The 26,154-nt window shown below is 45.6% G+C and overlaps 1 protein-coding gene across 3 annotated transcripts in view; it reads right to left on the bottom strand.

Moving 5' to 3' along the window:
- R3HDM4 (R3H domain containing 4) overlaps positions 1 to 26,154 on the bottom strand; it is a 487,584-nt gene that overhangs the window by 364,461 nt on the left and 96,969 nt on the right. For all 3 annotated transcript variants that reach the window (XR_011303256.1, XM_069647594.1, XM_069647586.1), the window contains exon 3: positions 741 to 859. Coding sequence is in view for 2 of the 3 variants with exons in the window: in XM_069647594.1 (XP_069503695.1) it covers positions 741 to 859 (119 nt within the window). In the remaining variant the exon portion in view is untranslated. The remainder of the gene's footprint in view (positions 1 to 740; positions 860 to 26,154) is intronic.

Raw genomic sequence — 26,154 nt, 5'->3', positions numbered from 1 at the left:
ATTACATATTAGGGGGCTCCCTGTCACTATGGTAGGTTCAATGGTTTCACAATTGAATACAGTTTGATACATTCCTTTGGTATTCTGCCCTGCTCACAATGTGTAGAAAGTCTATTAAGTTATTTTTGTTTTTCAAAAGGTATCAATTTTCAAACAGATTCTTGTATCTGTATAAAAATATGTCAAAACCATATTGTAATCCCTTGGTGACATGTGTCCCTTCTTATGCTCATTAGTAATAAAATATGGTAAATGTGGAATACCATTGTATTTTGTACCTCTTTGTTTTCTCAATGTTCATTATGGTCAATTGGATGGTATGCAAATTAATCACGAAAAATTAAGATTAAAAGAGATGTTGAAACCAAAAAAGGCAGTTTTGTGATTAGCTCTGCACCTTATAAAAGGGCATAACAAAAACTATTTAAAATAGATCAATGTTGGTGGTTCACATTTTCTGCAATGCAGGTGTTGCGGTGGAGGTGGTACGCCCGGCACCTTATGGTTACTAAACAGCCGAGTTTGCCAGATCCTTTTCCCCTGACCATACCTCTTTATAACATCAACAGGTTCCAGGGAGGTCGGGCAGATGAGAAGTGATTTTATTTGTTTGCATTGGAGTCCTCCTCTTCAATTATAACAGATTAAGGTACTACACAACAAAAAGTATGCTTTGCATCAACTTTGCATTATGCTTTGATCAAGATGATACTGGCTCGGAGCACAGACTGCATACATACCTCCATGTAAGTTTCATTGTTACATGCCTCTGTAAACACGCTGGGAGATGCAGTTTGTAGCAGGTCCCCTTCCTCGTTTCCATAATCATCACGCTCCAGCAAGGTCATCAGATAGCGGGCTAGGAAAGAAAAGTACTCACATTGAGAGTAAAGTACCAAGGCTGCAGAAACATCAAGGAGAAGGAACCTTCCCACCAATGAATGGGAATTTCATTAACACACTCATTCCAGCACCAAGAAAAAGAAATGGAACAAATAAAATAAAAGTCCACTTACAGGCGCATCATTTGCCTCTACAACAGAAAGGACACTTAAAAACAACTAAGGGGAGGGAGTGCATAAATGTAACCTCCTACAGCAGTGTCAAGAAAATATTAAACCAGTCTAGAGAAATAGGTCTTCACAGCGATCAAACAATATACGTATGGCATACAGGCAAGTCTAGTCCTCATATAGAAATGTAAGAATTACCCCAAAAGCAAAGCAATAAATAATAAATTAGTCCAGGGGCAGAAATGACAACCTCGTCTAAACACAAACTGGTAAAATGTTGTTACCCTAATAGGCTCCAGTCGCAAGACACACTTGGCAAGAATCCTGCTCCGTTATTTGCTCTATTCTGTCCCATAGCTAAAGTGAGGCTGCAGGCACCTTCAAGGGATCGGTTTGTAGTCATCTAAGGAGGATACTAAAATTCTTACAAACGCCGTCATTGCAGCACTGCCGCAAATGATGTTACTTTAAACCTAGTGGTGACTACCATTTTCAAATTACATACGTTTATTATAACAGATATTACTAACAGTGCAGAGCAGGTGTTGCCTGTGTGGGTAAATGAGAAAGACTTGCCAAACAAGAAAGTGTAAATGAAGGAAAGGGGGAGATAACCAGCAGAACGTGGTAGCATTCAGCCTAGCCATGCAGAGTACTGCTGCTGCGTCTACAAATATTGCAGGGTGAATGCACCCAACTCTGAGAAAATGTGATCAACAGTGCATGAGTGGATTATTTGGATTCAGCCAATCATATTTACCAGAAGGAATACCAAAAGCATTCTTGTAATACTGGATTACTTTAGATTGGATTTGCAATCAACTTCAAAAAGGAAACAAAAACACATTAGAAGCCATTTTAGATTCACGTATTGACAAGACCATCACCTTTTACCAAGAGTACAAGACTAAGGTGATAAACTGAAACACACTATTTTGGAGTAAAGGACAGCCACATCCAATTACATTATTTGGTTTGAAATCAGGTTGAAGATTCTCATCAGGAAAATAACCAAGTGACTCATTTGCAAACTGCCTTTTTATTTTTTATATAATGAAAAGAAAAAAGGAGCATGACTGCCTTAGAGGAAGTGGGTGCGAGAACAGAAGCAGGACACGTGTGTACATTTGGGATGTACTGTTGGAAATTGCACAAAAATAAATTATATATTTTAATTAACGATGGTTGCTGGACAGTGTCTACCAGATAAACGCTAACAAAGTTGTGCTGGGTGATTGAACAACAATTGCCAATTGTTTCTCATGAGATGGCTGAGTACATACAGCCAACACAATTCTCAAATTGAGGCCTTTTCTGGGTATGTAAACACTGCAAGACGCCCTCACATCTTGAGGTACCTATTTTTGATAGAGACTATATACTTATCAGGCACTATTATTGAGGGTACAAAAAATACCTTCAATGTAAGGCAAGAGATAATGTCTTTTATAAATTCAATAATGTCTTAAACTGTGTTCTTACTGAAAATAAATCACTTGCCATTGGTATCCGTGATCAGGAACCTAATGTTCCCTAAAGAAATTCTCAGATACCTTATAGAGGGTCATGGAATTGAGCTTACCAAAGCCCTGATTTTGTCCAAGTCCTACTAGTGCACCTACCATTAAAAAACAGCCAGATACAATTGGTTCAGCCCCGCGCCATAAACGTGCTCCTTGGCCTGAAGATCCACAAACGAAAGATTCTTGTACCAAAACACTGTACTGATTTACCAGTGGAATACAAAAATCAAATTCAAACCCATACTCAGAAGATCAGCCGGAAAACACAGTCTTGGCAGTCATTCTGCCCGATTCGCTCAACAAAGGCTCTTTCCAACCACAGAATAACTACTTAAGATTTAAAAAGACTGCAAAAGCAGAGCTAAACAAATATGCTTGTTACTGTACTATGAACAACCTACACTGGGTGACGACACCATGGATTCCGGCTGACAAATCTCTAACTATAGGGTTTGAGGGAGTTGCTTACTTTCCTTATACGACTTGCTTACTTTCCTTATGCTACGCCCCTTCCTTCAAATTGTTTCTGCCCTGACCTGCACGCACATGCAGGATTTTATTTAAAAAACATTTCTTTTGTTCAAATTCGGCTGTTTTTTGTAAAGAAGGCATGGTATCAAACAGTGAAGGCAGACGCAAGTCATCACAGTTCAAGGGAGTTTATTGAACTTCAATGGGTTCATAGAACACCATTTCTAAATCTAAAGATGGAGGAGAAAGCTATGAGCATCAAATAATTTGACAGACTCCAGTAGGACTGACTTAGGCAGTCCTAGTGGAGTCTGTCAAATTAAAGGGGCCTATACTAATAAACCTATTGCCAATCCTTACTCCTAAATACAAAAAGGTGTGGGATAACAATGCATGCAAAAGAAAAGTGTTCAAGAAATGATATGTCAGGATAGTTGAACAGTTAGCTTCCCTTCCCCACATTTTCAGCAGGGGCAAGGCAGCACTTGCGGGCTTCGCACACACTCTGGCTTCTTGGCCACGAGGTAACAGTTCAACACATAGGCATCAAGACCTTCTGCCAAAGTCCATCTCGCAACAACAGTCTATTATTGCAGAGGGCATGATGTAACAAACACAAAGGTTCCTTTGTCAGGGGTTTCACTTTCATAAGTTCAAGACTGGTCTCCCTTCTTCGGTCTCGGAACACGGGTCTCCCTCGTTCGGGCTCGGACCAATACCAGAATCGAAGTCTTTCGAAAGTGCGATGGGTTTTGCCGACACACTCGCAGGACCACTTTGATTCACTTCACAGAATTTACACTTCACATCAATCTTCTACTTTTGTTTCTTTTGTCAGGATACAGACTGAGCACATTCACACTGCTGGACCACTGTCAATGGTCTCGTAGCTTGCAAATATTCACCAGCAATTTAGCTTCACTCGTGTCTTTCATCAAACACCTTTAACATGTTCGTTCCAGCTCGCTTTTTACAATGTTATGGCTTGCAACCTTGACTTTAGCACAGACCGGTCTGGCATCTGTCTCCCCAACTCATTGGCTGTGTTGTTCTCCGTCGCTTCTTTGTTCTTGGAGCCAAGAGCGATGGCACAGGGTCTGCTGCTCCTCCCAGCCTTGGTCAGTTGTGCGGGAGGACCCTCGGTATCTCCAACACACAGTGCAGGATTTTTTAGCCTGGTTTCCTGGCCTTATGTTTTCTTCCTTGAAGGTTACTTGAAAGTGACCGCTTCCTCACAAAAAGGTCAAGGGTGTTGCCCCTCTTTCTCCCCTCATTCAACTGCTGTCTCAAAACTGCTTTACCTTTGTGTGTTTTGCCTCGCTCCGAGTATGCTTTCGTACTTCGCCTTTTATCCGTGTGGGGAAGCTTAATGGAAGTCTGGTGCGAGTGATGGTCAATAATTGCCCGACCACGCCTGACCATAGTATTGGGACATGTCAGGTACACGGCTTGGGTGCAAGTCAGTTTTCTTCCAGAGCGGATTGTCTGTGTAAGTGTTTGTGCAGGAAAAGGAGGCGGTTGAGTTTCTAAATGTCCCATTGGGTAGGAAGGGGTAAAGGTGTTACAGGAAAGAGGGATACCGCGTCTCAACATCCGGTGTCCCACTCCTCGAGGACCCCTCACTGAGGTGATCCTCCCGCACTGGTCCTCCCCCAGGAACTGGATCAAAAAGTGATGGCTGTGTCCATGCCACCTGAATGACAGATCCCTGGGGACTAGCGGGCGAGATACCTTCTGGTTTCTGACAGTTTGGTGTCTGCACGGGGAGGAGCATGATGCATGCATATTTATTTTCTTACCATGTTATGGTTCTAACAGTAAAAAGATGGAAAACTAGTTACCATTGTTCCTTTGTAACAAAATGATGCATTAAGTGAATGCATGGTTGTATTACACAAAAGTATTTTTCGAAGTTCCTGCGTTGTGTACATTTATCATCAAGATGCATATATGTGGTGTGTTCATTCATATTAATGAGTAGAAGGTGTTCTACAAATTTAATATATTATTACAGACATCTTTGCTACACAGCCCTTGTTTTACTGCTAAGGTGTTCTATTAATTTTCAAGTTTAGTCATGTTTTGGTTGCCTGTCGCATATATTTTACACTCGCGTAGGCAAATATTTTTTACACTCAATTTAATTAACACCAACTATAAAAAGGGTGTCAAATACTTGTGCCTCAAAACCATATTTGAGGCCTGGATGAGTATGGAATGTCTAGTTTAAACATCCACTAACTTAACTTGTAGCCAATGTGATAAATGGTACTATAATTGGTTAGCAGCAGCACTGCCCTTGCTCGCACTTGAGTGATTGTCATTACATCAGTCGCAGGGTTCACAGCATCTTTCAATCTTCAAGACTACAATTCTAACATTCAAAACCTTACCCTCCATTTAGTGCAAGCTTTATACAAAAACACATTAAATAGATCAATTTGTAACTGAAAAAGAAACTAAGCAAGACTTGTGCCTGCAGAGGTAATCCAGATACGTATTTAACTTTATGTAGTGGTTCATGCAGACTTCCTTCAACTTCTAAGCACTAACTATTATTGCCTCAGTCGATAATTTACTGATTTCTGAAGTATGCAAGGCTACCTGTCCAGCAAACATCTGACCATGAGATTCTGTGCATGCAAAGGAAGCTCAGTGTTCGTGATATACAATATGTTTTGGTATTTATAATGCACCTATATACAAGTATTTCTAGGCGCCATAGTGCACTGTTTGCCATTGGTGAGGGTGCAAATTCACTGTGCGTTATCTGTTAATTGAGAGAAGGATAACGGTTCTTACCTGTAACTCCTGTTCTCCAGCATTGGTATCTTTCATAGATTCACATGCTATGAATATTCCCTGGCGTCAGGCTGTGAATCCCTGGTTACCTTTTGATTTCCCTTGCTAAAAGCAAGAAAAACCTCTAATTTGTAGCCTAACATCATTATTATGGGTGATTTTTGCACCCAGCCAATGGAAACTCGAGTAGCTAGAGACTAGTCCCTCCTCCTCCTCCTCCTCCTCCTCCTCTTCCTCTTCTTCCTCTTCTTCCTCCTCCTCCTCCTCCTCCTCCTCCTCCTCATCATCCTCTTCCCTTCATATTCTGACCCCATGGCGATCGCCGCCCAGAGGGTGAATATGGTTTTCACCCAACAGTGTGAGAACAGGAGTTACAGGTAAGAAACCTTCTCCGGCATTGGATCTTTTATAGATTCACATGCTATGAATAGATAACGTAGTAGTAGACAGCAGTTGGATGTGTATAAAGGTAAAGCCAGTACATTTCCCATTGCTAAAACATAGGAGCGTACCTTATTGAAAAAAGCGCTGCAGGGCCACTCTCGCTGCTTGCACATCCTCAGGGTGCTGCTTCTCCAAGTATTAGTACCTTGTGAATGCATGTGGTACCGACCAGGAGCCGCTTGGCATATGTCTGCGAGCGGGTCCCCCAACCACTATGCCGCCAAGGTTGCTGTTGCTCTCATGGATTATGCACGCAGGGACGCATGCAGAAGCTTCCCCCACTGATTTACGACGGAAATGCAATGGTAGAGGAAATCCATCTTGCTCTGCCTTGCTTTGAAAGCGCTCTGCCTTTGTTAGTAGGTCCACATGTTAGAAAGAGCTGTGTTGAATTCTGGAAGGAACAGGTTCGATCAATGTAGTATTTAAAAGCTCGCTTGACGTGGAAGGCTACTTCCACCGAGGACGTTGACTTGTTGAAGAAAACTGGTGAAGTGATTGTCGTGTTCTTGGGAAAGTCAGTTGGGACTTTGGGGATAAATTGCGGGTTTTTCATCAAAAGCCCTCTATCTTATGCAGGTATGGTGGGTTGACTGCGAGTGCCTGCAGTTCAGATACCCTTCTCGTCGACGTCACAGACACCAGAAAAGCCACCTTCCATGACAGGTATCTGAGCAATGTAGTGGCCATAGGCTCAAATGGTTTCTTCATAAACCCAGAGCGAACGATGTTAAGGCTCCACTCAGGTGATATTCTTTTCTGGGGAAAAGTAATACTTGGGTACTCTGTGTCCGTGCAGGGCGTTCCGTTACTCTGTCTTGTATTTACAGAGATGGCTGCTAGTTGCACCCTTATGGAGCTGTGGGTGTAGCCCCATTTGACAGTGTGAGTAGGTATGATAGTTATGCCCTTCCACGTCAACCGGAATAGGTTAAGCCTCGCTTGGTTAACCCCCATGTTGGTTTTCACACCATTTGCAAAACCGCTCCCACTTCAGGCTATATGTCAGTGGAGGGGTGGGGCTTTGCTGCTGCCAACATCTGCATTCTTGCAACATAGTTAACCCTTCCGAAACTTGGCGAAGTCAGAAGCCACACCGTCAGGCAGAGTAACTGAAGGCTGTGATGTAGTATCTTCCCCTGGCCCTGGGTGATGAGGTCTGGGCGAACGATGAACCAGATGGGTTCGTCCCTGAAGAGCTGGATGAGGTCAGAGTACCAGGTTTGGCATGGCCAATTCGGGGCAGAGGATTATTTTGCAGGGGTTACGCTTGATCTGATCATCTGTATTCTGACCAGGACAGAGAATGGTGGAAAAGCATATGCGAAAAGGCTGTTCTATGGAAAAGTGAACGCGTCTCCGATTGAGCCCTGGTGGGACGTCCTGCTGGTTTACCTGGTGCACTTCTTGTTGTGGATTGTGGAGAATAGGTTCACCGACAGGTGGCCCCCTTTGCCGGAATAGCAATTGCAGTGTTGAGTGGTTGAGCTCCCATTCATGGTTTTGCAACATCCACCTGCTGAGACCATCTGCAGTCTGGTTCTGTACCCCTGGTGTTGTGTGCGATGGCCCAATGCCAGGTTAGTTGGCCTTCCCTGGACAGCATCTTGGACCGTGCCCCTCCCCGTTTTCACAGGTAATTCAACATGGTTGAATTGTCCGTTAGGACTTTGCATGTCTGGCCTTCGAGTATTGGAAGAATGACTTAAGTGCCCACCGAACCGCTCTGAGCTCAAGCAAATTGATATGAGGAATGCCTCGCGGGGGGGGCTCCATACGGATGTGCTGTTGATCCACATGTGCGCCCCATCACTGTAGGGAGGCATCGGTGACCAGTGTTTTGCTGGGCACGGGTTCCTGAAACGGCTTCACCTTGCCGATTTTGGCTTTGTCGGCCCACCGTTGGAGCTGCAAGTAGAGTTTGAAGGACATTTTTTAACCTGAGCCCCCACCGCCCCCCCGAAGACCCGGGTACGTGGGCCCAGTTTGTCGCCAGGAACTCCTGCAGTGGCCTCAAGTGAAGCCTGCAGTGTGGGATGAGGGTTATGCACAATGCCACTGTTCCGAGCATGCAGTGGCACACTGTTCGGGTCTTGTTCGGTATGAACGTTCTGAGCAGCGCCCAGATGGTGTTTATCTTGCGAGGGGTGCACTTTAGGTTCCTGGCATGAGAACTCTGCTACAAAAAAAAATACTATCTATTTTGATAGCTGCAAGAAGGATTTCCTGCAACTGATGGCGAAGCATAGGCTTGGGAAGGGACGCACTGTTGCTGCCTTGGAGAGCTTTGCTCTCGTTTTGAATGGGGCATGCACTAGCTAGTCGTCTAAATAGGGATAGACGTAATGGCGCTGTTTGCGGAGACTGGCTACCACTTTTGCGAGACACTTTGTAAAGGTGCGGGAGATGATTTTGAGCCGAATCATAGTAATCTGAATTGGGCGTGCAACTTGACAACCACGAACCAGAGATGCTTCTTGTGCCCTGGGTGGATGGGGACGTGGAAGTATGCATCCTGGAGGTCCAGGGATGCTAGTTAGTTGTGGCGCTGCATTGCCTGTATTACGTGCTGTAACGTGATCATGGTAAACATTTTGCGCTTGATGTACTTGTTTAGCTTTTGCAAGTCCAGGATGAGCTTCCACTTTACATCCAGTTTGCGGACGAGGAAGTATCGGACGTACTCTCCCTTTCCCTCTGAGAACTTTTTCTATGGCCCTTTTTTGCAGCATGAGCTGAACTTCTCCAAGGAGTGCGTTCTCGTGTGCTTGAGGTCGGTGGTCTGGAGGCATGGGAGGAGGCGTTAAGATGCCCGTAAGACACTGCCTCTAGCACCCATTTGTCCGTCTCCAGTTCCGGGCAAACCTGGAGATCCTCCCCCTATGGCGCCGCAGGGTGTGCAGTCACTGGCAGGCTTTGCCCTGCTGCCCTCTTTGGGTTCTGGGGGGCTGCTTGCCACGCTGGTTCTGTCTGTAGTCGACTTTTGGTATCCCTGGTATGACCTCTTGTACACCTGGGAATAATATGAAGACCATCTGGAGTATTGTCTTCCTCTATTCGAAGACAATGTGAACATTCTGCCAGCGACTCCCCTGAAAGAACGAAAAGGGCGGTGGTTCTGAAGGGATGTCAAAGACCTGACTGTCCTTTGTTAGTTTTGAGGGCTTTATCATCTTCGGGCAAAAGAGCTTGTCTCCCTCGAAGGACAAGTCCAGCACCCTATGGTGGACATTGGTGCGGAACTCGCTGCATTTGAGCCATGCTTGTAGTATTAGGACCGCTCCATTGCCTACCTGTTTGAACCCTGTCTCCACAAGATCCACTGCCATGTTGATACTCGAGTTGGAGGCGTCTTACCCCCCTCTTTGAGCATTGCCTGTGCTTCCTTTTCATCTGGAAGATGCTCCAGGACCGGGAATAATTTGTGCCACATCCCTTTTTCATACATTGCGACTGTTGTGGAATCGCCAGGACCTTCTTCCCAAATGCATCTTGTTTGCATGGCTCGTTGTCCGGAGGGACTGCGCATTTCTGCTCGTCAGAAAGCACCGATTCGGGTGACAGCTGAGAAGTTAGACACTTGGTTGCATTTTTCCGGTGGGTTGTTCTGGTCAGGCCGCTCTTTTACTGCTCGAGTCGTGAATTGGTGCTTCACTGTTTTGAAGCCTGCTACGACTGCCTTCCTCATTTTTCTCATGTGGTTGAAAAACAAACATTCCTTCTTGTCCTCAGAGGCAAGAAGGCCAAATTCTGTGAAAGCCCTCAAGATTGTTGAATGAAACCCTGTGATGTCATCCAGGAGATGGTTTTGCTGGTTCCTTGTCTGGGAGGCATTCCTGTGGGGAATCGGTGTCCCTATCCATGGAGTGAAATTAAGACGTGGTGGCCTGTGGCTCGTTTGCCTCTCCTACGGTACTTCCTGCACTAAAGTTGAGTGCTGTTGCTCTACGTAAGGAAGAGGTGAGAGCTGGTGATTTTCTTCTGCATCTGCGGCCTTGCTGGGCCACGGAGGATGCTGGGGGAGATAGACCTGGATCAAGATTGACCCATGGAGGACCTTGCGGACCCAACTGCCACCCTGGACCTATACAGTGAAGGCTGCGGAGCAGCTGGCTGAGGTGGATGCTGCTCGGGAGGCGGTTGTAAGGCTGGTAGTGCTGGCCTCATTAGTGCTGCGTCTAGTTGGGTAATTATCCTCTGCAAAGAAGAGATTACATGTATGGACACTAAGGCTTGCGGATTTGACAACAGAGCCTGTACCTCCCTCTGCTGGGTGTCTAGGTCCTGGGACCGGTGCCGGCCCTGCCCATCCTTGCGGATCGTGTGGGCCGCAACCTGACTGGCCTTCTTCCGGGAAATGTCTCCCTGGTGTCACTGGTCTGACGCCTGGGGCTGTTGGTGTTGTGCCTCAAAGTCGGTGTCAATTTCCTATCGCAAAATCTCTTCAGGGATAACCTCAGAGTATTGAATTGGAGAGACCTGATGTATGGGCTCTTCCAGCCCGAGGTCTACAGCAGGAGGTGTTGTCTTCTTTGGTTCAGGAAGCTGCAGCGGTTGTGCCTGTGACATTTTATGCTTCTCCGTCTACGAGCCGCTCTTGTGTGACTTCTTGTGCCCCAGGTATTTTTCTTTTCCCGCCGCCGTAGCTAGTGATGGGGCATCCGTTGATGTGTGGCCCTGCTTTGTGGCCCTCTCCGTCAATGAGCCGGTCTTATGGTGCTTCAACGGGATAGTTATGTCTCATAGGCAAGCTGGATTTGTGTTTGTGTTTCGTCGCCGGGCCTACCTTAGGTGTTTCTCACTGTGGTCCTGTCAACGAGGTCGAAGTGTGCTTATTCTCTTTTGGTGTAGCCAAAGGTGCTGTTGACGAGGGGCATGAGGCTACGGCCATCGGTGGCGGTGCCTTCCGTCTAGCTTTCGCTTGCCCAAGGAATTTATGGTGTTCCTAATGCTCCCTCCCCTCTCCCCCAACAAGGTGAACATAGTCTTCGACGAGGCTCCTTTATTTTTATTTTATTTTATTTATATATTTATAACGGGCCGCAGCTCGGAAGTATCAGGGCGCGTCAAAAACACGAAGGGTGCAGAGATCACCGGACTACATAAAACGGAGAAGAGATGGACTCAATATGAGTCCGAAGCTGAATATGTACCAGATTACCGAAAGAGTAATGTTTTCAGCTGCTTTCTAAAGGAAAGGTAGTTACTTTCCAGCCTAAGATTGCCCGGAAGCTCATTCCAAAGAGCAATTGCCTTGGTGGGAAAGGCCCTCCCAAGTCCAGTGGATTTTACTCTGGTATGGCTGGATTTGAGTAGCCCTTGTTTAGCTGATCTTAAACATCGGCTTGGCTCGTACCAATTGAATTCCTTTTTTAGGTATGATGGAGCCGTGCCGTATAGGCAGCGGTGGACCAAGGTCAAGGATTTTAATTTAATGCGCTCCTCTATGGCCAGCCAATGAAGGCCAATTCTGTCTTGGGTAATATGGTCACGCTTGGGTTTGCCGGTGATGGATCTGACAGCGTTGTTTTGGATTTTTTGGGATTGTTTAATGCAGTTGTTGCTAGACCCAAGCATCAATGCGTTACCATAATCGAGTCGAGACAGGATAGTGGCTCTAGCAATGGTGGCGCTATTTTTGGCGTTAAGATATGACCGAATGCGACAAAGTAATCTCTGATAGTACTGGCAATTTCTTTTTAGGTATGAGACCTGTGCCTCTGCTCCTAATGAGGATTGCAGGCATATGCCGAGTGTTTTAACTTTGTTTAGATTCATCCACTGACCTGGCTCTATGCTTGTGTTTTGGCTTCCGAGTCTACTTGACAGCTGGTACCTCGGTCGTCGACATGCTCCATGCCGGGCTCACTGTTTTCCCCCAGTGATGACAGTCCTATGGGTGATGGCCTCTCAAGCCCCCAGCAAGACCTTGTCTCGCTCGCCGTGGACAACCCATTGTTTGGTCTTCTTCACCGAACATTCCTCCGACCTGGCCCCTCCTTCGACCGCGGTCGCTTCTCCCTGGGGGTGGCCATGCGCCTCATTGATTCGACGTCAGAGGGGTACTCGGGGTAGTTTCCCTCATTCAGCCTCCGGGTCCTATCTTAGAGTGTCTTGGAGCAAAACCGTGTGTTGGGGGTATAAAGAGTATATGCAATCGGAATGTTTATACCCTTCATCTACATTTTTAGGCCACAAGTGGCACATGCCTTAAAAAGGGGCCTCCTTTTGCCCTCCATCCCCACTTATCTGCCACACACTGTTTGACTGTAGACTTGTTGATCCAACACTATAGAAGAAAAACATGCTATTTTCTTAGCTATATCACCCAGATTCTATGTGGAGAAAAACCAGAGGACTCCCTCAGCTTCAACACACGGTTATAATCTGAAGGGAAGGAGGAGGAGGGACTAGTCTCAAGCTACTTGTGGTCCCATTGACTGGGACTAACACCACCCCTAACAAGGATGATAGGCTACAAATTGGATTGCTTTTAGCATGGGAAATCAAAAAAAGCTAACAGAGGATTCCCAGCCCGATGCCCGATGCCGGGGAATACTCATAGCATGTGAATCTATGAAAGATCCATGATGGAGAAACTTTCAGTGACAATTGTAAAATGTATACCATTATGGATACAATTACAAGGATACAGGTACAGTAAAGGATACAGAGAGATGGGATGCAGAGGATTAAAGGCTAGAGATGGAAAGCACAGCACATTTGTATTGGTTGGCGGATACACTGTTGTGTTCCCTTTGAAGATAGTCAGTAAATGTTATTCACTACTTTTACCACCTTTGTGTTTGCAAAATGCTGCCCCGCGACTGGCTTCTGCCCTACAACTGATCGCCCTGCGCCACTGCCCAGAGTTGCCTCCTACTCCTTTTTTTGCCGAGTGTCGTTGCCTTGTGTCACCTGTAAAGGCATCATGAAGTAGACCGACAACTGTATTAAAGTTTGGGGCTATAACGTTTTATTACACAAAAAGCAGGTTGGTCTAACTTGTCCTATACTAAGGTGGTATTTCCCTACCTAAATAAACTAAGGATAGTCTGCGTCAAGAAGTCCAAAGTAAAAAAGTCTGTGTCCAAAACTTAAGCTTTTCCTCACAGCAATTTGTATACAATGTGTCGGGATGTCAGTGCTAAAACAAAAAATATGTCCAAATCCCCACCCCCTCAGCGAGGCGAGGCGTCCGTAACTACTGTTATCTACGCCCACGATAGCCAAAAAGGTTCTTTCAGAAGGTTGTCCTTGCAAGATCACCATAGGAGATCCCGTGCAACTCTGGAACCTGAAGTAGGTATGGTATCCTGCCAGAGACTTGGGACCATTGTGTCCTGAGAGCCCATTGAAGGGATCGCATTCTCAGGCGAGCCTAGGGCACCAGAAATATGCAGAACGCCATGAGGCCGAGCAACCTGCAGTCTTTGTGATGGTATAATGTGGTATCATGTGTAATTTTTTTAAAGTGAGGGAGAAGCCCAGTCTGTGGAAAGAGTGGCAGGTGATGCAGAGATCTTCCAGGACCTGTGTATGAGAACGGGCAAGGTCCAGCACATTATCTCACAAGGGCAAGTCACGAGCATACGTTAGTCCTAAAAAGGGGGGGCGCTCAAGACGCAAGGTCTGACATGTAGGAACAGCATCTCTCGTTCCAGCCGATCCCTCCATGCTCAGGAAAGGGGGTCCAGCAGGCAATGTTCAGATCTAAGAGTACGTCCAAGGCGTTTCTTGTATATTAAACTGTTATCCCATATTTATCAAAGAAGGGAAGCCATAGGACCTCGATGTTAGACGGGTCAGGAATTCCAGATCATATATTGCCCATATTTTAGAAACCCACTCTCCCTCCCCCAGGGATCGGGGCGATTTCCATTTTTGGGCCCAACAGTATCTAGCCGCAACTAGCATGACATAAGGCCACAGCACACGGAAAATATCTGCCAACTACCGCTTACCGGAAAAAGCCAATCCCAAGGACAAACTAGCGTACATGAAAAAATGAGAAAAAGACAAAAGACATTGGGACAGAAATCACTCCGCACTCCTGGCAATAGATATGGACACGAACCGGCAGAAGCTCCAGATGCACCATGTCCAAAGAATGTGCGACAGAAGACATGCTACATATTGTACATGACCCACCAGAGACTACACGCAATATCACCAGAATACTCTGACGGATGCTGGCACGGATGAGGCCAGCAGGGGGACTTCCTACATATGTGGTGGCAATGCCCCAAAATACAAACGTTCTGGCAAGAAATTAAATCCAAGAACATCATCATCACTGGGCCTCTCTCCCAATGTGCCCGCGCACTATCCTACTAGTGGATGTGCCTGTGGATGGCTCGTACCTGGCATCAGGCACCAGGGCGGAGCTCACAAAGCAGCTGCTCCTGGACGCAAAGCTGACCCCGAGCACGCTTTTGGAAATCCGACAGGGACCGATCTTGTCCTACTGGTGGGTCAAGGTTTGGGAAACGATAGCCATGGAAAAGCAGACGGTACATACGACAGGGACCATGACATGATTCTCACGCACTTGGGCCTCTTTCTTAGAGTTTGTCCAGGAAAGGGAACATATGTTTTTTAGGCCACAAACACTGAAACAACTGTTACAAGACAGACTCGGACAATGAAAGAAACACTCTAGACCAAGGGGCACAAAGTTGAGGAAGGCAGATCTGTTCCACAGAGGAAGCAGTGAGCATGCCATGACAGGCAGTCAATGAAACCAACTATTATATTATTTGTACGTTTACTGTTAATTTGACTATTTTAATTGGTGGGATTATATGAAAATAAAACTTGGAATGAAATTTCAATGCTTACATTATAAGCAATTGTAGATGTTAACTAAATGTCATGTTTTTCTTTTGATTTCAGTGGTCTAATTAGCATACACGAGCACATTCCATAGAGCTGGTTTGTGCAGTGAGATTTAAACTCCCTAATTTACGGTAATTTCACACCAATGTTCATTCTGTTTTAGGGGAAGGTTCGACACCCTGCTCAAGGGAAGACTACATCGTTGGACGAATACAATATCATTAACTTTAGTAAAAAACCAAATTGTGAATTGGTATTCACTTGCTGCATACTATTGTAGTAGTGTACATTGCTTAGACAGTTAGCCCTTGTGGAATTTCCTGTTAGCATTTAGAATAGTTGATAAAGGAAAGAAACATGCTGGGGTGTTTGATGTTTTATATACGTGTATGACTGGAAGAGCACTAGGGTGAATGGCGTGCTTGATGCAAGTTTTACATAGTTGATTTTGTATGCACAACACAGGAAACTATTTGTATTAGTGGAAAGGAAACGCCTGTATTTCTTTCCCTTAAACTGGCTGTGATGTACTGTTAGATATAGCAAATTAATTGAACAAGTTAACTTCATGAGATGAGAATAAAATATGTATTTGAATATGCAATCAGATTGACCTTTTTGCTTGACTGATCTGCAAAGCCCCCTGAAAGAGTGTTTCACCCACAAGCATTTTGGTGTCTATTAGTAAAGGTTCACCTACCTGTGAGAGGGATTGCTTGTGGGTTCTTTTTCCCCTCACGCCTCCCGCAGTTGTTGACTGACTAAATGCCACGTACATTGAGTTTTCAATAAAAATACTACTGAAGAAAAAACATATCCAAAAGAACATTATCCGAGAAACCACCTAAACAGAATAAGTCTTACCCCTCATGAACTCCTAAGGAATCCATAAGTCACATATGACGTCCTATGAATACAATGATTCTCTCATGGGTAAAGATCCTGAGCATAATATCACAGCTCATCATATTTACATAAGATCTTCGGCTTATAACAAACTTAAGTGCGACTAACAATTGAAACAATTTTGCCTTAAAAGGGGGTGAAAATATGATGGACTTCAATTCCTGTAATACCCTTGATACTGGGACGAGGAAGAAGAAAATGTGGAAGACCAACTGCAAATCCAAGGTCCAGACTAGTTGTTCTAATGATGAACAGCTGTGCAGGAGATTCAAAAATGGTGCACTTTGTGCACAGGAGTGGGGCAGGAGGCGGATGCAGCCTGACGGAAGGAGCAGGGGCAGAAAGTCACAGAAGACGCACTCCTAAACAGACCCACCGCAGCAAGCAATGCTGGTGGAGGGAGATGCTCATAGGCACCCCGAGAGACTCCAGTGGAAGGCAGCAGCCGCCAGACTGAATGAGACACAGTCTGGAGGAACGAAAGATGTTCAATTAGCTGCAACGGGCAAGCTGACGAGAGCGCCATGAGAGACTCTAGGCAACTGGGCCAATCGGCCAGGTCACGGTGCTCCGATACTGCCACGTTTTCACCCAAGGAGTCAACTGAAAGCACTTGGGGACAAGTGGGAAAGCTAAAAGACACTTGGGAAGAGATTTGAACTCCTAACAAGTTGAGCAGAGGAGCTATAGGGGTAACGTTCTTCACGCATGAGATGCAAGTCTGGGGAAACTGGGAAGCCACATTGCTACAGCCAAGAGAGATTGAAGAAGTGAAGGGCTAAATGTAAACAGTTCTCCACGCACAGTCAGTTTGGGGAAACCTGGAACCTGCTGTGCCATTAGCCAAGAGAATTTGAGAAGGGACATAAGAACAAAGCTGTACAATTCTCCACACATGGGATGTCAGTTTGGGGAAACCTCAATTACCACAAGCAAAGGAACATTAACTGTTAAAGAAGCCATTTCTGGCAGGATAGTACTTGGAAGGGAACAAATTGTGTGAAGTAGAGATCATTCCTGGCAGGCGAATAAACCAGGAGAGGAGCCTTTTAAATAAAGACAACCACTTTGGTTTTATAAAGAGTGTGTTGAAAAGAAACTATTTGCTTTACTATTGTGATGAACTATTGTACAGCAAGAAAAAATGACTGCCATTTGATAAGAGTATTCCATAAAAAAGACTGTTGCTACATTCTTTGGAGTAATCACTTTTGGCCTCTTGGAAGAAAAGTCGTTGTGAAAGAAATAGTTGCTTTGATTTTGAACCAGTGTCCATGAAAGACATTTGTTTTGCTAATTTCAGAGACGTGTGGGATGAAAGAAACTTATCTTCAGCTGAATACACTATTGTTGGAAAATTGCTTTTGCAAAAGTCTTCATGAATGTATCTAAATGCAGTTCAACCCTGGTCACAAGGATTTTTTAGAGTTATCGTTTTGAACGGTTGCACATTTTTGTTGCACTGGAAACAGACATTTTCCTTGCATACTCTGGTTGTAAATGTTTGTGCGAGAGTCAGATATGCTTTGGACAAAAGGCCGTCTTTCTTTAGTTTTAGTTTGCTAGACAGGGGCCTTCTGGTTAGGATAGGGAGAGATGGGCCTTTATCCAAAACCCTTTTTATTTTTAATAAACATGGCAAATGTTGAGAAAAGGACAGCTTTGTGTCCGTCTCTCATTGCTGACCCCTCACAGACCTCAGGAGCCAAGCTGCTAAGATGAGAGTTTGTGGGCTAGGGTGCAGCATTGTCCCTTGAACTTGAGATGGCATGTTGAAGAGGCAAAGCAATTTCACTGTAGGGCAAAGTGAAATCTTCATGAGATGCGAGAACCATGGCTGGCGAGCCCACATTGGTGCTATTAAGATCATTGTGACTTGTTCCTGGTGCATCTTGTGAATTATTCTGTTGAGGCGAGTTAGGGAGAATTTTCAATTTAGTGCTGAATTCCTCCCACCTTAGAGACCCCCTAGCTCTTTTGCTGAACTTTGGGCCTTTGATAGGCAACGTCTTTGCATTGTGACACAGCACCTTCAGTGCAGTGGCACAGGCAAGTCTCTTAGATTTCCCAAAGGTTTAAATACCTTCTCTTGAATAAACTACTGTTTCCAAGAGCAGTAAAGTGAAATTGACTTTACTTACAATTTGTAACTTTCTAGACCCAGCACACACTATCTTACCATAGGGTGCTGGAGGGGTATACGCTTTGTCTAGTTTCTCATGTAACATTTTTATGTTTCCCTTTCTACAATTAATGGCTGGCGGCAGTGGTTTACTTTTTACCATGTTGTGTGTGTTTTTTACCATGGGCTGCGTTCGCAGCTACGGTACAGCACCCAGGGGTGCCCATTTTGTCAAAATGGCCCTGGTCGTCTTTTATCACCATTTCTGGCTGGAAAGGGCCTTCTTGAGATTTACTCTGCGTGCCAAACCAGGTTTGGTCCCTTTGTTCACTTTGTCTTTGGCGGGATTAATAAGTGAAGCCCGCCTCTGGCTCCAGTATGTCTGGCAGGGGCTAGAAGTGAGGGGGGGGGGGGTGCTCGAACCTCCCGTCCCTTAATCCCCTCGGTAACAGGAATGCACCCAAAAGGTGATTGGCCGGCTGGCTGTCCGGCAAGGACAGTCACCTTGCTGTGTGATTGACAGCTAGGCTGGAATGAATGGGAAAAACCTGCATAAAAAGCAAGGCTTTTTGGCTTGGAAGGCAGTCAACCACCGGGCGAAGGAATCCGAACAAGAACTTGGAAGAGACGCCTGCTGCAACTCCAGGACCGTTGGTTTGCCCAGTGAAGCCCTGCTGCTGTGCTGAAGCTCAGTATTGGCCTCGACTAGAGAAAACCTGCAAGGACGGCTTCTCCCCTTGAGTTAGTGGGACCAATCAACTCCAAAGTTAACTTGTTTGGACATCCTCTCAGAGCTGGCTATACTTCCACTGCTACTGGAACCGAAGTGCCAGGGAGAGGAACACCAAACGGAGTGCATCACTTAAGACGGACCCGAGCTGCTCCTCTGCACTCCTTATAAGCAGGACTGACCAAGCCTGAGCCACCTCAACAGATTGCTAGACCCCAGATGCAAGGCACGTCCAGAGTTGTATCTGTGAGACCGCAGCGGTGCCATTTGCTGAGACACGAGGAGCTGAAACCGTGATGTGCCACTGAATAGAAGTTGGTCCTTTTCTGTCGCTGACCATCCTGTTGTGTTGTGGGAGTACCCAGCAGTCCTCCCTCTTATCCTCACGACTGAGGCCCAGGAACAACAGGATGTACAGAGCTTCACAGGAACAGAAGCCAGCTGAACCCTTTCTTCTAACCAAAAGGTACTGTACAGCCTTGTAGCCTTACTTGATCTCAGTTGAGACTTGTCTTGGTTACTTCTGTAGAGTTGCTTGCATCTTCTACCTCTCAAGCCTCCCAGCTTGTGGCCCTACATTGATTCTACTTCTAAAACATACTCACCTACAAGAAGTGCTTCAGCTCACCTAGACGTTTGCCCAATTGATATTGGCTGACCTGGCTCCCTGAATGACATCTCCTCTGATTGTGTGTTGGTACCTTCCTTCCAGGAAAGGGTCAACTTACTTTGCATTGGGGGGTTCAAAAGAACTTACCTGTTTCAGAATATTTGTGTGATCTCTTGCTTTATTCGCACATCTCTTTAACACTCATCTCAGTATTGCTCTAAATGTACCAGTGATATATTAATGTCCACAGTGTCCCAGCTATTTAAGTCACCTGAGGGTGTAAAAAGTATCTGTGGGCCTTACCAAATGGGTATTTGCAGATTTAATGAAACTAAGAGTGTGTATTTCGGAGTTTGTGTGCTTCTACTATATTGCCCCTTCTGAATAAGGCTTATTCAAACGGACTGTTAAATAAATTAATTGTTTAATCAAGAAACCTTGAGTTTAAGTGTTTATTTGGATATGTGTCACTGTGAATCTCTGTGCAACTCCCCTACGGCTCACATTGACCCCTCTTGAGATAAGCCTGGCTGCTCAGCCACAATACCAACCTCTGTAGTACAGACTTATACCAAAGGTTGGGTTCCTATTGCCAGGAGGTCAAGGTTGTTGTAGTGCACCCAAAGGATACTGCACCAAATCTTGCTTAACACTGGTGGCAGGCGGTCGGGATCTATTGTAGAGTTGTTACACAAAGTATTTGCTTTGCTTTTGTTCAACTAAAAACCTTCACAAGGCTAAGCTCCACTAAAAAAGTAATTGTAACATGCCAAATATGGAGAACTTCAGTCAGGAAGCGCTGATCATGTTAACAGTAGATCAACTGAAAGACACGTGTAAAGTCAGTAATCAACCTGTTAAAGGAAAGAAAGATGAATTGATTGCAAGATTGTTGAATCAGCAAAGTATGGATAGAAGGCCTGTCACACCTACTAACACAGGAAATGTGAAAATTGATAAGGAGGATGATAATTCAGAGTCCAACTCGAATGTCTTAGAAGAGCCAGAGGAGGGAGAGGTGCCCAAGGATAGGAGCCCCTCTTTGCCTCAGCAGGCCATTTTGCCTCAAGTTTTACCCACTGGGACCCCACAAGGTCCGGTACATGAGTCCAAAATGTGGTGTTTCTTGAGAAAATGAGACTTGAATTGGAATTTAAAAGGTTGCAAGCCCAAGCTGAAGCCAAACATCAGGACATCAAACTCAGGGAATTGGAAATGCAACATGCTCTTAAAATGAAGATTGCCTCTTGAAATTGTTTCCCTCCCAGAGTCTCTAGGTCTTCCAGTCCAAAGAGGCCTTGCCTGCCCAAGAAACAGTGAGTATGTATGATGTGAAACTTGACTTTTTGGACTGATTGGGTGCTTATGAATACAATCATGGGATTCAGGGTCTCACAGGGAATCAGTCGATTCCTTGGCTTTTGCCTAGGCTACCGCAGGTTGCAACTGATGCTGTAATGGAGTTAGGGGAACTTGAAAGATTGGAGTACGAGAATGTGAAGCTAGCTTTGATAGCTAGATTTGGGAAAACTCCTTCCCAGTACCATAAGAGGTTTAGGGCCCTCAAAAATACTTATGGTACCCCTTTGGCTATCTGGGTGTGTGAATGTTTGAACAACTTAGATGGTTGGGATAAGGGTTCCAAAGTGAACTCCTTTGAAGGAATGAGAAGAACAAGTTACTTTCTTACCTGGAAACGTTCTTTCGATGGGATGGTCCGACGACGTATTCCGTATCTATGACAGGTAATCACCACAGCTGTGCTGCTTCGGAAAATTTTCGGCGTCTGCGTCAATGACGTCAATACACTGTCCGAGGGTCTCCGTCGAGACGACATCACCGGATGTTATAAGTAGGACGCACGACGCCCTTAGCCTCAGTTGTAGTTTTTTCCCCAGAACGTGTGGCACCAATCTACTGCCAGTATGACCACAGAAAGCCTTGCTTCTGTTTCCGCAGCGCGAACCAGGCCAGAGCGCGAACCTCGGAGCCGGGGCCTCGAGTGAACCTCTCGACGGACATGGAGCCGACGTCTTCAAAGAAGACCTCTCAGGCTCCAACATTCCCGAGGGCATCGAGGACCGGGACCTGGAGCGGGCATGGCTAGAGCGATCCACCTTGTCCGATCGAGACCTCAAAAGGTTCTCGATGATCGCGCTGACCACCCGAGCCTTAAGGCGTGAGAGTGGCAGCTCTAGCACGGTCACGGCTGGCTTCTCTCGAAGGCGCGGACGGACCGGAGCCCTGTGTCATGATGCCCGCTCCCGGGGAGCCGGTTCAAGCCCTGCGTCCCCGAAAGCGGACATCCAGTCCCCAAGGAAGGACCCAGCAACCCCATATAGGGGCCCTTTGGACAGTGTCCTGGCGCCTATGACGCCAGGCTCATAATGGGAGTGCTTGGGTGCACTTACCTGATGCACACCATGCTGCAGGATCCCGGACTCCTTGAGGCCTGAAAGGAACTACTTTACCTGTGGGACTAATTTACCATCCGGGCGTGGTCGGGGAAGGATACATACCTGGAACTTCTTCCAAGGCTATTTAAACCCCACCCGAACAGCCACACGTGCTTCGCGTTGTTCTGCATCTAGCAGCTGGACGCTCACCGTGTCTGCTCCTGCATCCTGACTTCTGCCACGCCTGCCAGCATCCTGGATCACCTGCAAAGGAAGAGAAGAAGAACAGAAGAAGGAAAAGTCCTTACCTGCTTAATCCGCATCCCGGAGACATCTCGCCGACAATCCTGAAAAGAAAGACTTATTTAAAAGCTCGTTGCGTCGATCGCTGCAGCGCCGCATTCCACTCACCTTTACAGGGCGCCTCCATGTTCAGCAGCGATTATCCGGATTCGCAGTCACGCCCCGGCGCCTAGGGAGAAAAAGTGCAGAACAAAAGGCGAGAGAGAGAAGGGAATAAGGAAAGCTAAATCTCCATGTTAAGACTTACCTGTTGATTCATTCCCTCTTAATTTCGGGTCCGCGCCGCATCCTGGCATTTCCGGACCCCGGCCCCTAAGGGGGGGAAAAAGAGACATCAGCGTTAATGAGCGAATGAAAAGACATTAACAAAAAACACTCATTAAAGACTTACCTGATTTCTACAAGGATTTCACCTCTCATCTCGGGTCGGTGTATGTTCCCCAGCATTCCGTGCCCCGGCCCCTATGGGAAAAAAGACACTAGCATTAGTACATTAATGCATGGACACAAGGGGAACCTCTTATCAAAAAACTTACCTGGAAGCCAAGCAAGTTTGGTTCTCACCAATCCGAAAATCCAGTGAAGTAACTGGATACTAACGCGCCCCTGCATCAGAAGCAGGATGGAGAGCTCGTCCTTCCAGACCCTAAGAAAGATACTTCTGCGAGCCAGATAAGCCAGATTTGGGGGCCCGGTCCAGTCCGTCTTCCGAACCCTGCGCATCACCTTAGAAGAGGACACAGCAGCGCGAACCAGGCCAGCGCCTCCGTGGGAGTCAGGTGAGCGTAACACCCTGTGATTCCAAATTCAACAACATTTTCTTGCATAATGACTCCCATTCTGCAGCGTGTTGGGACAAGCAACCCGCCGACGGGCGGAGTCCTCGGACGAGGACGGCGACAGGTGGCAGAAGAATGGCGGCACCCACTCCGGGACTGAGACCCCTGGACTTCCGGCGACGATTAGGAGAGACACCCCTCAAATCGTCAGTGGAAAGTCCAGTGGATCTCAGCTTACAGGGTTTGGAAACCCTACCTACCGAAAGCTTCTTCCGCTCCCGCAAGGCCTTCGACGTGAGCGACTGGGATTCGTCACAATTGTCCATAGCGTGGTCCTCCCCGAGGCACCAGAGGCAGGTGTCGTGCGGGTCCATCACCGACATCTTGGAACCGCAGTTCCGACACTTCTTGAAATCGGGCCGCAGGACGGAAGAAGAGGAAGACATGATACAATGTTCACAAACCAAGTTCGAAGAACCGATAGAGAAGTAACTCAGAAGAACTGAGGCGTGCCGAGATCTCCGAAGCTAACACGTTTTCGGAAAAAACAGAACTGAGGCTACGGGCGTCCGAAGCAGCACAGCTGTGGTGATTACCCATCACAGATATGGAATACTGCGGCGGACCCAATCCCCTCGAAATCTTTTTATAATGATCAATGTTTGATGCCAGCTCTCCTGAGCTGAGACAGCACTTGGCTGACTCATAATCCCAAGAAGTTACAAGAGTAGCAGACTCATGGGTGGCCAACATAATAAAACCCTTAGAGCAGCCTTAGGCATAGAAAAAAGTGACCACATTTGAGGAGAGAGGCTTACTGGCTCCCCATTCAAGGAAGGATCTTTCACAAAACACTCACCACCATACAAATGCATCACCCAAAACGCCCCTACATATCTAAATGACTGCATTAAACCTAAAACACCCAATGGACTCCTTAGGTCCAACACTAGCGTCCTCTTATTTGTACCCCGCTTCAAGAACACAAGACCTGGAGAATCTTGTTTCACTGTAGCAGCCCCCAGATTATGGAACATGCTCCCCACTATCAGTAACGAGAGCTCCCACACCCAATTTAATAAACTCATAAAAACCGGGTTGTTTAATAAATTCTAAATCTGACTAGTTAATTTGGTACACAACCTCAGGACTCGTGTAATTGGAATTTGTTGTACATATAAGTAACTGTCAATTGTGACTGCAAGGCCTCTGTAACTCTCCCCCAATGTGTGTGTGTGTATATATATATTTCAAAGAAGAAGTTATCGCACTTCTTCCAAAGTGCGACGGCACTCGTCAAGTTACAGCCGTATGCCAATTCGTAGGATTCCTTCAGGTCAGTCCATCACACAACAACATATGTATTTCTTATATCCAGTTTTATTTAGGCATCGGTAGAAACAGATTCGCCTCATACAACGCGTTTCGCAACGGTCCCGTTGCTTGATCACGTACAAAAGAACAGACATACATCCAGCCATTAAATACAGGTACAAAGGTAAAAAGGTAAACAAACTATGGTTCTACTGAGTTTTTGTCCGTTTTCACTTTCTACCATAGTTGAATTCTATGTTTTCCATTGTTCAAAGCATTCGGCCATTTTGTAATGACTTTTATATTCACTACACCTTTAGTTTAAAGCATCTTTAGTGTGCATCTTTTAATAATATAGTCGTTTGTGTATTCCATATGTTTTCAGGAATGAGTATATCAGAGAAACTACTTTATATATTTTTTTATGCACTTTATATATCTTTTTTAAATTAGTATAGTAGTTTCCCGGTGAAGAAAATTCTTATTTTCCTTTTTTGAATTTACAAAAATATTTACTCACAAACAACTTTTATGCACTCCCATGATTGGATAAAAAGGTGGAGGATACGGTTAAACCAATAAGAACCTTAATGTTGTCAATGTGTATAGAAGCTAAAGTGCATAGTGCATTATTTCTTGAAATACATAGACGTCGCATTATTAATGCTTCTTTCACACATTAATGGTCAAAGCTTGAAAAAGGTAAAACCCCCTCGTGGGTTCCCTTTCAGTTGGTGTATTCCACAAAACTATATATTTTTATTGCGACCATACGATACCCTTATTAATACGAAGCCACCGTTGTTATTAAGTTTTTCTTTTGTAACACTATGTTTGACCCTTTGTAACCAGCATGTTTTCTTTCACCTTCCTGTAATCTATGCCGTGATACCTGCGGGTTTGGGCATACTAACAAATGCAATAAATAAACAAACAACATGGCCACTCATAAGTAATCAGGGGCCACTAACAAAAAAGGAGGAGGGAAAGCAGCACACAGGTGAGAATAAGACATGCATTACTCACCGTAATAGCATTTCTGATTATTCTATCTGCTTAGATTCACATGCTGTGCATATGGTCCGACATCCAGTGGTAACCGCAGAGTATTGCATCTTGTCTTTCGAGGATTGAAAGGCGGCGTCGCCATAGGCGTGTCTTTAACACTATCCCTACCGTGACGTGTAGTGTATCCAAAATCCCTCACGCGCCGAGGTCCCTCCGATTGTATTTTTTTTGCCATGTGGGAGCCCAAGGCTTATCGTGAGTGAGTACATAAAAGAGAGAAAGTAGTAAGACAAACAAGTTACTTACCAACTGTAAAGTTCTTTCGACTGGATGTTCCTCCCACGTATTCCTCATCTTAGATATTCAATATCTTCAGCTGTGCTGCTGTGGAAAAAAATATTATTCGCCACCAGAGGGCTCTGTGCTCAAGGTTGCGACGTCGATGTACGTCTGAGGCAGCGGTCGAACGTCGACATCATCTGTAGTATAAATGGCTCGAGCCGCGCTCGTTGGCTTCAGTTCTGTCGTATATTTTTAAATGAGTAGATAAGGCGTACCCCTTAGACAGTAAGCTCTCAAGGAACACTGAGTGTAAAGACACCACACTGTACTGCGTGGTAGGTTAGGAGGGTCGATGAGGTATATGTGGTAAGAACATCCAGTCGAAATAACGTTCGTTGGTAAGTAACTTGTTCTCGAATGGATTGTGTCCTCCCACGTATTCCTCATCTTAGATAGGCTCCCAAAACAGTATGAATTTGGAGGAAGGAGTACCAGAAATATTAATTATGGACTGTATGAAGTACAGCTTTTGCAAAGAGACTCCTTTGTGATGATGTAGGATCTAGAGAGTAATGCTTCAGAAAAGTGTGCATAGATGACCAGGTGGCTGCTG

Source organism: Ambystoma mexicanum, chromosome 1p (genome assembly GCF_040938575.1).
Source record: "Ambystoma mexicanum isolate Mex_15411 chromosome 1p, UKY_AmexF1_1, whole genome shotgun sequence".
Lineage (NCBI taxonomy): Eukaryota > Metazoa > Chordata > Amphibia > Caudata > Ambystomatidae > Ambystoma > Ambystoma mexicanum.
This window is presented reverse-complemented; position numbering and strand designations above follow the sequence as displayed.